The sequence below is a fragment of the Panthera leo genome, chromosome C1, assembly GCF_018350215.1.
Source record: "Panthera leo isolate Ple1 chromosome C1, P.leo_Ple1_pat1.1, whole genome shotgun sequence".
NCBI lineage: Eukaryota > Metazoa > Chordata > Mammalia > Carnivora > Felidae > Panthera > Panthera leo.
Window position 1 is genome coordinate 19,688,664 of NC_056686.1, and position 13,006 is coordinate 19,701,669.

Sequence of the window (13,006 nt, forward strand, 5' to 3'; positions counted from 1 at the left end):
GTGAGTGTGTGTGTGTGTGTGTGTGTGTGTGTGTGTGTGTGTGTGTGAGTGTGTGTGTGTTAAAAAAAAAAAGAGTTGGTAAGAATAGCTTTAAGAACAATACCTCTGTACCCATCTTGAGCTGCCCAGGGATGGGTGTATGAAGCAAAGGCTAAATTTCTCAACTTTTGTAACTTCTGGGCTTTTCTTATTGGCTTCCAGAGAGACCATAAGCCATGGCGTTGTGGTGCCCAGAGCCAGTGTCCTGCCCTGCTGTAGCAGTGATTAATGTCGTGGTAGCTAAAGGAGAAAAGGTTTCGTTTACATGCTGTGAGATCACCACAAACCTACCTCACTGTGTTGAAACGGGGCAAATGCAATAGAACGCATTGGGTGATGTGTGTCTGATCCTGGGTTCTTGTCTCCTCCAATCGCTGCTCCCCCCCCCCCCCCCCCCCCCCCACTGCTAGTTATATCGTATTTGTCTGGGTTTTGTGGGACTTCACGAATAGCTGATTGGGTGATTGCTAGGTGGTCTGGTTTGTGTAAATATAAAGTGTTGGTCTTCTCCATGTTCTTTTGGGGTTTTATTGTTTACAAACTTCTTTTTGTATTGAGAAAAATAGCCAAAGCATCTTTGACAAAAGGTTCTGCACCAGGAAGAGAATCTGGAACATAGCTTGGTGACCCCTCTTAAAGTGTGGTGGTCTTGAACCATCCTTTCTTTTGTGTTTCCTTCCCCTATTTCCTATTTTGGACCAGATCTTCTATTCTAAAAACTTGACTCCTACCCTATCCCCCTCCCCAAAACAGCCCCCCTCCCACATATACCTTTAAACCCTGAAAAAGCTATAAACACTCCATCCCTTGTTCCTAATATCTTGTGTCAAGACCATTCCTTGATGTGATTCATAGCAATACACTTGTATTTGAATGGATCAACCCTACTTTAATCGCTAATCTTAGGGTAGAGAGAAGCAAAAGCAATGAGGGGGGCCTTCCATGTAGAAATAGGGTCTGGAGACCAAGAAAGGGAAGATGAATGTATAATCCAAGTCACTCAGGAACTTTTATGCAGGTGCAAGAAACTTATGTCAAAGTGGCCACAAGATTGTTTAATAGGAGACGAACGAATGTAACTCCATGTTTACTGCTAGAAACCAAAGCTTTGTGTGAAATCTTGAACTTATGGGGGTGGGTTGGGGTAGGAAAGCTTGTACCTATCTGTTCTTTCCCTGATCCCTTCCCCTCATTTCTGAACTGCAGGAGACTGAGCCCCCTTGGGCTTTAGTGACTCCATCTCTGGGGGGTGTTTATGTGGTTGATTTTGCTGTGCCGGGTACTTCCTTTCCCCACTTGCTATTGTTTTGTAATACACATGCTGACCCTTTTCCCTTCTCTTTTTACCCTGGGAAAATCCAATGAATAAATAAAAAGTTATTGGTACTGAAACTGTCCTCTTGTTGGATATTTAGGGTGTTTTTCTTCCATAATTCCCACCTTCTTGGATTGGGACTCAGAAGTCACAGAAGAACCATTAAGTTTCCTGTTCAGCCATTTTGTTAGAAATGAATCCTGAAAATTCAGTCCTCTTAGCACCTCATTACAGTGGATTTTTGTTTCTAGTTAAGGCCTCTTGTCCTTTTCCTTGGAAGCTGCCACATTCAAGAGGGGATTAGGAGCTTGGCATGCATAAGAATGGGGTTGCCTGTGCCACTGGCTGGGATGAAAGGATGGGGCCATGGCTTGGGGCATGAGACCCTAATACTTTCTCCCCTGCTCCTCAAAGCCTTTTACAAATCTTAATTAATTAACCCCCTGTAGCACCCCAGGGAGGGGAATATGTGGAACTAGGGAAATTGAGGCCAGAGGAAGTAACACTGATTAGCTATACAAAAACGTTAACATTTTATTGGAGTGCAAGTGTGCTAGCCTTCTAATGAACATTGTATTTTAAAACATCTAGTTCCCCCACCCCCAAGGGAAGGATTTAAGAAGAAAAAAACTTGCTTGGAGGCATGCCATTTACTACACAAAGCGCACAGAAACAGCAGAACAAGGCCAAGAAATTACATATCCACTCCAGAGATTTCACGCCCAAAAGTCAAAGCTGACCATGGAAGCTGCTAAAAGTAGCAAACTATTACAGGGCTTCAGTAAATGGTCTTCTGCAAAACTGAAGTAATCAGCTAGGCTGAAACTTAGCTCCCAGGATGCAAAGCAGGAAGGATGGAAAAGCTTAAGACTATTCATGGGTGGGTTACTCATCTCTAGGGCTTTCTTTGATCATGTGTGTTAAAAGTAACCCTTTCATCAGACACATGATGAACTGGGAGTTACCAGTGCAGTAACTCTTCCTTACCTTGTTCCTCGGATGAGATTACAAAGTGAGAAACTACAAGGTTCTTTGGAAATTGTAAAGGTGGGGTTTTTGTTTTCCCTGCTTTTCTAATTTTCAGAAAACAACTCAGTTCCTTTTGTGAGTGCTCAAATTCCTGCAACAGTTTTCCTTAAAGGTTTGGTATGGAGCTTAATGCCTATGATTTTTCTATCAAGGTTAATCGATGGCCTCTCAGTTATTTTATTAGTCGTTCTTAGAGCAGAGCTTTCTGGCCTCAACCCCATTTTGAGTTGCTCTGGGTAGGTCCTGAATCTGAAAATCTTAAAATATGAGTGCTTTAAATCAGCACAAAATGGATTGATAGTAATTGGGTCTGTGAAACTGACTAGAACTAGGAATTTGCCAAATGATTAAAATCCACTAAACAAAACTGCAAACAGTAAATACAGGATTTGAAAGACTTGGGCCAGGTCTCTAGGCCTTCCAGCGTGCGGGACACCGCCCAAACTCATTCCTCAGCAGTCCTAAACTGCCACCAGCGGCTGTAACGCCCTTGCGCTTCGGCATGGGGATCCCCGAATTCTCGCTCTTTAGGGGAGCCCGCCCGAGGCCTCCCGATCTGCGGAGAGATACAGACCTCCCGGCTCCCGGAGGCGATCTCAGCCCCGCCTTTCCCGGCCGGGTCCCCAAGCACGTGGCCCGGAACCCGCCCGCCCCACTCGGTCACGTGAGCGCAGCTCTTCCCTGCCCCGCCTCCGGGAGTGCGACTTTTGGCCGGAACGTTAGCACCGCCCCTCCTCCAAGCCCGCAGGCGCAGGGCCCGACGCCGCCCATTGGGTGGCGGGAGGGGGCGTGTTCCAGCGCCCGGCGATGACATATTCTTCCAGCGCCACGTCGTGAGGAAGTGTCGAGCCACTGGAGCAGTCGGAAGGTTCCGGGTGGAGTGGAGCAGGTGCTGGGTTTAAGCGGTGAGCGAGAGAGGAGAGAGGTGACTGAGCGGGACGGGGGGGTGGGGGGCGGCTGTGGGAGAAACAAAGGGGCTAGTGGAGGAGATGATTGAGGGAATGATAATGGGGAGACCTCTGAGGTTGGAGGTGTCGGGTGCAACCCCTGAAGGGGTTGGTGTGTTGGAACGCAGAATGAGAAACGGTCTCTGGGAGGATGGAGAAGGAAGAAGCGGGGAAGGATCAGGATGCAGGCACTGTGGTGTGGCAGGAAGGCGACTTGGATGTCCGAGAAAAGTCGGTGCAGTTTCCAAGGAAAAGAGGATAGCAGCAACGTCCACCAAGCCAGAACTAGAGAAAGGCCTCTACCCCAAAGGTCTCATTCGCTATAAACTCTGGGTGGTGAAGAGTTATAGGCTTAGACCAGTGTCTTTGGATCCTAATGCTGGCTACTCTGCACAGTCATCTGAAGCTGTTTGCAAGCTTTGGTGATTTGTTCTCTTTCTTGTTTATCCAAGGTTACCGGGCTGGTGTCTTCTTGTTCTGGGCTCATCCTCTGCCAGGGCAGGAGCTATGTCATGGATCAAGGAAGGAGAGTTGTCACTTTGGGAGCGGTTCTGTGCCAACATCATAAAGGTGAGCACCAGTTGGCCTGCTTGTTAGTTGGGTAATCTTGTGTCAAAACCTGTTATTAACATGGAGTAGTAATCCATGATGTTAAGTGGAATTTAGCAATGGAACCGAAGAGTCTGAATTGAAAGGTAACTTCCAGGTCTACGTTTCTGGCAGGTAATTGTCCTAATTTTCATGCTTTCAAGAACCCCAGGACCTCCCAATATCATAGACTGTTAGGTCTTCCTTACAGTTTGAAGTTTGTTACTTGGAACTTTGATCTATTTTTCCTTGTACTGTTCTCTGGATGTAGATAGAATAATCTTTCCTTGATGTGGCAGTAGAGAATGATGGGTAAGAGTTTGGGCTCTAGAGACAGACAAACAGACCAAAAGTCCCAGTGTATCATTTATTAACCCTGTGACTTTATATAGTTGTTGGATGAGAGGAAACATAACACCAAAAATAGCACTCTGTCTAGCAGTTCTTAATTACTGCTATTACTGGGGCTGTTTTCAGCCATTTGAGGACTATGATCATTCCAGTTTCTACACCCCCTTACTTCCCCAAATCTTGCCTCTGCTTCTTCTCTAGGAATCGCAACAATGTTATATTTTGTCCATATAACAGGTTTGAGATTTAAGCCAGCCAGCCTGATTTTTGTCTTTCAACCACAGACTGTCAAGCAGTGGGTAGCAGTGAATTTAGGAGTCAGCAAAGCCTTATACTAACCTCCCCCCGCTCCCCTCTCCCCCACATACACACTCAAACACACATGCCAAGTGATCTCAAGCAGGCAAGCAAGTAGAAAGTATCTTTTTGGGGAACTACTGCAGTCACTTGTTGGGAAGAACAAACTACATGATTTGACTGGAAAAAAAAATTTTTTTTTTTTTTTTTAAATTCTACATGTAGAGGACAAAAGCCAAAACTGTTGGAGAGGTGCAAAGGAAGCAGTCAGTGAAGAGGCCCTAAGGCCAGTGAAATTAGGCTAAGGAGTGAATTTTTGCTGTGATAGACAACTAAAGGCTGCTATACGCCAGATAAGAAGTTTTGTTGGCCCCCAAAATGTCTTTTTTGTTTGCTTTGAAATGGCTCTTGACATTTACATTTTGATACAAGTCCTGATGCTTGGCTTCTCTTATGTAATTGGAAGATCAGTGACGTTGGGCCCCCATTCCTGTGTGGCAGCGATTGGATCGAGTGGATTCCTCTTTTCTGTGGAGGATACCCTTGCACTGGACCACAGCCATCAATATCGTTCCTGTGCCTGCCAGGTGGAGACACGAAACCAAAGTGGTGGTCAGGAGCATGTGGTTAAAAATGAGTTCTAAAAGCATACGGACCTCCGTGTGAATTCCCACTTTGCCTTTTCTTAGCTGTGTGACTTGTGGAAGTCACTTGACCTCTCTGAGACTTTTTTTTCCCACCTGTGAAATGAAGACACTGCTATTTACTTTATAGGTTTAAATTTTTTTTTTTTTTTTCAACGTTTATTTATTTTTGGGACAGAGAGAGACAGAGCATGAACGGGGGAGGGACAGAGAGAGGGAGACACAGAATCGGAAACAGGCTCCAGGCTCTGAGCCATCAGCCCAGAGCCTGACGTGGGGCTCGAACTCACGGACCGTGAGATCGTGACCTGGCTGAAGTCGGACGCTTAACCGACTGCGCCACCCAGGCGCCCCTACTTTATAGGTTTATATGAAAAAAAAAAAAAACCAAAAAAACTTAGATGAAGTATAAAAAGCCTAGCATAGTACTTGACGTATAGTAAGTGCTCCATATAAATAAATACATGCATAAGTAAAAGTGCTTAATACCCATTTATTGAGCCAAAGCACAGAATACCCAGTTCCCTTCCTCAGGGGGCTTTTATCATAGAACTCAAGCCTATCAGCTTGGGGTTTCGTGGCTCTCTGTGCCGATCACTTGTCTTCTCACTTCCCAGGCAGGCCCAGTGCCGAAACACGTTGCCTTTATAATGGATGGAAACCGTCGCTACGCCAAGAAGTGCCAAGTAGAGCGGCAGGAAGGCCACTCACAGGGCTTCAACAAGCTGGCTGAGGTGAGTGTGGGTGGCAGGGAACGGTCTATGGAGAACTGGACTGTAGCTAGAAAATCAGGTGCTGAGTTTGCTGTGGTTTGACAGTATTTTTTTTATAGCTCTTTATCACTTGCTTGCTTGTTATGGGTCTCATATCAGCATTAACAGAAATCAAATTACAGAGTGAATCATCACAAAATATTAGAAACAAGAACAAAATTGACTTCCCTTACACCTTAGTGTATCAATAGTTTATAGTTTTCTGGGCCTCATCCCAGTCCTTGTAATATGTTCTAACGTGACTTAACATTTATAAAAATGACATATGTATCTTCAGTAACCTTGTTTTACACGAGATTTTGGCAAGTCCTTTTCTAGGTGTATATACATAGGTTTTCTACCTATATGTTTTAATGCCTGTGGAATATTTTATCATAAGGATCTGACATAAGTTGTTTAGCTGTTCCACTATTACCAGACATTATAACAGTTCATTTTTTTTAATAATTTCTTTTTAAGCTTACTTGTTTTGACAGAGAGAGAAGGAGAGAGAGAGAATCCCAAACAGGCTCCACGCTGTCAGCACAGAGCCCGATGCGGGGCTCGAACTCACGAACCGTGAGATCATGACCTGAGCCAAAGCCAAGAGTCAGATGCTTAACTGACATAGCCACCCAGGCGCCCCTTAAACAGTTCAATTTTAGAATAAATTTTTGAAGTGACATTTCTGGAACAAAGGTAGGGTGACTATACCTATCCTGATTTGCCTGAGGCCTTTTAGTGCTTACACTAGGAAAAGTGCCAGACAGCCCGAGTCACCACTCTAAGCAAAGGTCATGGGCATTTTACAGTTATGTTTGTTTTTTGTTTTTTGTTTTTGAGCGAGCACAGCAGGGGAAGGGGAGAGAGAGAGGGAGAGAGGATCCTAAATGGGCTCTGTGCTGACAGCAGCGAGCCCGATGTGGAGCTTGAACTCATGAACTGTGAGATCATGACCTGAACGGAAGTCGGTCGCTCAACCGACTGAGCCACCCACGTGCCCCGTTTTACAGTTTTAATACCTGTTGTAAATTGGAAAACGTTAAATTTAACAAGAAGAATGGAATATTGTCTGTTGCTGTGAAGCTGACTTTAAGAAGAATGGAAATATGGTCTGGATAGACCTCAGCTTCCCAGCACAAGAACATGGCCTGATGCCAGAGCATTGATCTTTTTGGCCTTGAGTGAGTGGCTGTGGGGCTCCCTAACACGCTGAGGTGGTCTTCTGGTTTGCTGACCCCAGCTTCTCTTTTGCGACTAAGTAAGAGGCAGATTTGCCTAGCGCCGAGGAGCTTACGGTCTGGAGTCGCTCAGAACTCATTGTAACCCTTGCTCTGCCGCTTCCGGGCGCTGTGGCCTGCAGCAGGTTACACAGCTTCCCTTTGCCTCAGTTTCTTCGTCAGTAAAATGAGAACAGCAGTAATCTCTACCTCCAGAGATGATGTGAGGAATAAACAAAATGGCACAGTGAAAAGCACGTAGCACAGGACTTAGCATAAAGGCAGCGCTCAAAAAGTTGAAGTTGTGATTATTAACAGCTATATTGACTCCAGTCAGTGGTAGGTTCTGATCCAGATGTGCCAGCCGAAGGGTGGCTTCCCTGTAAGGTGTGTAGAGCCTGAGCCTGTTCCGGGGTGAAGCTCTCACAGGTCATTTTCCCAAGGTGGCAACGAATTTCATGTATGTGTGTTAAGGGATTAGAAAGGCAGCTCTTCTGCTTTGTTTCTTCTTCAAGTTCAGTTCTGATTGAATGTCTGTGTCCCCTGTGGAGACAGGCTCCCTGTCTCAACACTGCCGTTCTCAGCTCTAGTCCGCTCTCTGCCCTTAGTGGCTCTGGATTAGAGCAGCCCCAGGGGCCCGGCTTTACATAGGAGTTTCACTTCTCTTTTCACTGAAGTATAATTTCATCTGGTGAAATGCACAGAATGGGGGGGGGGGGTGTGTGGTTGACAGTTGCATTTACCTGTCTAATCTGTACCCCTGTCAAGACAGAACATTTCCACCTCTCCAGAAAGTTCCCTTGTGCTCCTCCCTTCCCAGTCAAACCCTGTCCCACTTCCTCTTCCCCTCTTCAGGCAACCACTGTTCTGATTTCTGTCACTAGAGTTGAGGTCTTGCTGTTCTAGAACTTCACAGAACGGACTCGTATGGTAGGGCTGTGGCCTTCTGACACATTTCATCTACTGTCTGAGCCTCAGGTTTTCTCATCTATAAAGTAAGCATGAAAACAGTCATGACATTCTCAAGGGGCTGTTGGGAGAATCGAATGAAATAATGAATGCGAAAACCCTTTGCAGACTTCACTGCTACACGGCTGTGCACTTGCTGCCTGTATTCTTAGAACTCATCAGCCTCTCAGTCTAATGGAATAATGAAGTTGTGCCGAGAATAATAAAACCTGGTGTTTTATATCGGTCTTCAGCCACCTTGCAAGGGATGGACTGTGCTCCTGTTTTACAGATAAGGAGACTGAGGCCCACAGAGGTTAAATGATTTGCCTACAGTCACATAGCAAGCGCATGGTGGAGTCTGAGACTAGAACCTAGAACTCTCTCAGTGAAGAGTTCTTTCCAGTAAACCAACAATACCAGCATAGCACTCCTCACTAAGTTCACATTTTTCATATTCTCAAGTGGTGGCTTTCTACTTACTTGGTTTGCTATTCTGACAGAAACACTGGTGTTGTCCTAGCTTTACCTGGTTTGGGGAGGAGAAGAGTCTGCCTCTCACCTCCAACACTGAGTCGGGGCGGAGGCATCTCTTATTTCCCTTCCTTGTATCCTAGCTCCTTGCCTTCTCCCTCTCAGACTCTGCGCTGGTGTTTGAACCTGGGCATCCTAGAGGTGACGGTCTACGCGTTCAGCATTGAGAACTTCAAACGCTCCAAGAGTGAGGTAGACGGGCTAATGGATCTGGCCCGGCAGAAGTTCAGCCGCTTGATGGAAGAACAGTAAGATGCCATGGGATGGGGGAGTGTGTTCTTACACCACCTCCAGCCCCACACTGACCCTCAACGCTCTTACCTGAGGCTTATTTAGGGACCTCTAAACCCTTTTAATGTTAGTCAGGTCTCTCTCTCTCTCTCTTTTTTTTTTTATGTTCATTTATTTTATTTTGAGAGAGAAAGAGTGTGTAGAGGAGAGGCAGAGAGAGAGAGAGAGAGAGAGAGAGGGAGAGAGAATCTCCAACATCTTCATGCTGTCAATGCAGAGCCTGATGTGGGGCTCGATCTCACAAACTACAAGATCAAGACCTAAGCTGAAACAGAGAGTCAGACGCTTAACTGACTGAGCCACCCAGGCACCCCAGTCAGGTCTCTTTGATGGCAAGCTAGTTTTTCTCCACCACCACCACCACCACCACCCCCTTTTTTAAAGGGGGCATTTAATTATCTGAGGATATAGAGGTATTTCACAGAATGCAAGGATGAGTATAGCCAGCCTCAAGCAAAACTGAAACCAGGAATTGAAATCCATTAGATAGCGCCTCTTCCTTCTCTCTGCGTTCCACCTTTCTCTGCTTCAAGACAGCAGCCCAGAATGAACTAAAGCCCGTAATTAATACCCCACTTGCATCAGATTTCTACCCCATGACCGATAAACCGTGATCAGGGAGTAGCATGAGAGAAACATTGAAAAAGTCCTTTTCTGCCACGTAGTCATCCCTGAAAAGTTACTATATTGCTGTGCATGTTCTCTTGGAAGGGACAGATGATGTCTAAGAGGCCTTTACCGGGAAGAGTCAGTACGATTCTTAGCTGTCATGAAGTTTAAGCTTACTTAGGGAGCAATGCCAGACAGGGGCAGAGAAGAAGTCTGATGGAGATTATCTGCTTGAAAGCATGGAAGCCTTTCCAGCCAGGACTGTCCCAGAATCTTCATAACAGCCCTTTTCTGCCCAGCTCCTCCCATACCAAGACCAGGGAGAGAATAGAGAGCCTAGAGGACCAGTGGAGCTGGGCCTAAACAGTTTTTGTCATCTCTGTCCCTGTCTGGGTCTGGTGGTGGGAGGGTGGCCGGGCTTCTCTGTCCATATTGGATGATGAGACTCAGCCAGAGACATTGCTTCCTGGTCCCCAGCAGAGCCCGTGTGGCTCAGAGTTCCCACCCAAGGGGCTGGGGGTGGTTCAGATTCTTCTGTTATTCACACTAATTTCACCTTTAAAAAAATTTTTTTTAAGTTTATTCATTTTTGAGGGGGGAGAGAACAGAGCGTGAGCAGGGGAGGGGCAGAGAGAGAGGGAGACACAGAATCCAAAGCGGACTCCAGGCTCTGAGCTGGCAGTACAGAGCCTGGTGTAGGGCTCAATCTCATGGATCGTGAGATCATGACCTGAGCCGAAGTTGGACGCTTAACCTACTGAGCCACACGGAATTAGGTGTCCCTAATTTCACCTTTTTAAAGTGCTTATACTATGTGCCAGGTCCTGAGCCTAACATGTATTCTCATTTCATATTCACATTATCCTATGAGACAAATATTATCATCCCAATTGTAGCGAGGAGGAAAGTAAAAACCAGAGAAGCTTAGGTTTGCCTGCTGGGTCACACAGCTATTGGATAGGCGGAGCCAAGACAGACAAGATCTTTCCAACTCCAGAGCTGAGCTGTGGTCTACTACGCTGACGTCCGAAACACAGGAAGTAATCTTACAGTTCCTGAAAGATCAAAATACACGGAGGTAGAGGAGTTACTGAGGTCACTGTCTTCATTCAGCAGTAGAGGAAACAGTCTTAGGTTCTAAAGTCCTGGACAGAACAAGAAGAGATTTTAACAGTGGCTTTCCAACAATGTGCCCCAGAACCTCAGAGTTCTGAGCAGTGGGTATACAAAGAAGCCAGAGGGAATAGGGCACAGGGTGCCGGTTGGCATTTTACTTGTCGTATATATTGGGCTTCTGAGTAACACTTATTATGAAGAAAGAGCTCTTAGCGAAAGGAAGGTTGGGAAAACCACTGACCTAATTCAGTTTCATCAGTTGGGAAACAACCCTAGAATGAACAGAAGTGAAAGACTTGCCCATGGTCACACAGCAAGCTCACGGCAGAACCGGGTTGGGAACCCAGATCTCCTGGCTGCTTGCCAGGGCTTTTGCCTCTCCTTCCCTATAGATGTCACTCAAGTCACCTGTCTGTGGCCGCTTCAGTGGATTCTCAAAAATACGTGGTTAGATCTTGCTTCACCCTCGAAGAAAAGTGATGAGGGTTATAGAGTGGATAAGCTGTTAAGGTGTGGCCTTGCACTCTGGATCAGGGTTCTCCAGGACATGCCTGATACCCCACCTTGCAGTATACTTCTTGCTATTAAGTTCCCATTTTCCAAACGCTAGTCATTGAGTTTCTCCCTAGCATCCCCAGGTGAGGGAAGCTGGTTGGGTAACTGAATTCATGCTCACTGTGCAGAGTTTGGGAATTACGGTATGGAGGCAGTGAAATGCCATGATGAAGAGGACAGGCCCTGGAACCAGACTCCCTAGGTTCAAATTCAGCTTTCCACCCACCAGCTGTCTGGGGTTGAGCAAATAACCTAACCTCCCTGTGCCTCAGTTTCCTCGTCAATAAAAGGGGAATGATAGTGGTCTCTGCCTCAAAGGTTGGGGTAAGGGTGGGATGTGTTGATGCGTGTGAAGCACTTAGACCAACATCTGGCACTTAGTAAACATAAACTTAATGTTAGATGTTGCTGTTATTAACATATTTCACCAGAAGGTACAGAAGTAATGAATAATACAGCTCCTCCCCTTGAATTTATTCTCCTGTCAAAACGGGACTAAGTACATAAAATGCAACTTGCCCACAAGGACACATGAAGCGGTGTAATGTGTGGTAAAGAATTTGGGTTCGGGTTCTCAAATCAGACAGACCTGGGTTTCTTTTCCAATTATTTTTTTAAGTTTATTTATATTTGTTTTGAGAGAGAGGGGCTGGGGGGAGAGAGAGACTCCCAAGCAGGCTCCGCACTGTCAGCGCAGAGCCCGACGCGGGGCTCAGATTCGCAAAATGGGAGGTTATGACCTGAGCCGAAATGGAGTCAGACGCTTAACCGACTGAGCCACCTGGGCACCCCAGACAGACTCAGTTCTTTCTGATACCGCGCTTGATGGCCGTTTGACCTTGGGCAGTCTCTGACTATCGTGCCTGAGCCTCAGTTTCCTGCTGGAGAATGGGGAATGTGCTGAACTCCTGTCAGAGTCGTGGAGGGGATGCAGTGAAATACTGCACAGAATACTGCATAGAACAGTGCTTGACACACACAGGAAAGCACTTAGAAACCGGGAGGTGAGTGTCATCAGTTTTCCAGCTCCACAGGCTCTCTGTTCCAACCCCGCCTCCTTTTCCTGACCAGGGAGAAACTGCAGAAGCATGGGGTATGCATCCGGGTCCTGGGCGATCTGCATTTGTTGCCCTTGGATCTCCAGGAGCTGATTGCACAGGCGGTACAGGCCACCAAGAACTACAACAAGTAAGTGTTCAGATTTCCTCTGAGGGACCTGTATCAATCTTGGACTCCCTGCTAGCTTTAAAGAGACGTGCTGGGTCTTTCTGGGTGTGCATTTGGTACAAGAGGCAAAGAGGGGTTTGAGATGCTTAGAGACTTCCTGCATCTGCAGCACAGCCCAGAGATGGTCCTTAATACCATGTTACATGTGCACATACGTAGTTTTTCATTCTCTTCCTTCATGTGTCTATCCCCCCGCAAGATATACATATACATGTATGTTTACATATGCACATGTACATAATAATAATTATTATTTTACTTGTCAGAGGACAGGGCGGAAATGAGGGCTATAGAGTGGATGAGCTGTGGATATGGCCTTGAGCTCTGGATCAGGGTTCTTGAGGACCGGCCCGGACTTGCCAGGACCTGATACCCCACCTTTGTCTACACTGTATCCCTGTCTCTGAAGACAGATCCTTGAAGAAATTTTTTTCCTGTTCCACTCCTTTAACCCATGAATAGGTTGATATTGGGAGGTCACGCAGGTGCAGAGGCGAAGAGAGTTCAGTAATCCAGACTTCATTATGTGTGCCTTTGGATTATA

At 46.2% G+C, this 13,006-nt stretch overlaps 1 protein-coding gene across 4 annotated transcripts in view; it reads left to right on the forward strand.

Moving 5' to 3' along the window:
• The first annotated feature begins 3,130 nt into the window (after positions 1–3,130).
• The window catches only part of DHDDS (dehydrodolichyl diphosphate synthase subunit), a 28,372-nt gene continuing 18,496 nt past the window's right edge, over positions 3,131–13,006 (forward strand). The window contains exons 1-5 of one of the 4 annotated variants that reach the window (XM_042951283.1): positions 3,131–3,308; positions 3,783–3,900; positions 5,828–5,944; positions 8,770–8,912; positions 12,307–12,423. In XM_042951283.1, the coding sequence (XP_042807217.1) occupies positions 3,838–3,900; positions 5,828–5,944; positions 8,770–8,912; positions 12,307–12,423 (440 nt within the window). In that variant the 5' untranslated portion in view covers positions 3,131–3,308; positions 3,783–3,837. Of the gene's footprint in view, positions 3,309–3,511; positions 3,641–3,782; positions 3,901–5,827; positions 5,945–8,769; positions 8,913–12,306; positions 12,424–13,006 lie in introns of those variants that run through there. The other 3 variants (XM_042951282.1, XM_042951280.1, XM_042951281.1) reach the window with 3 other exon arrangements.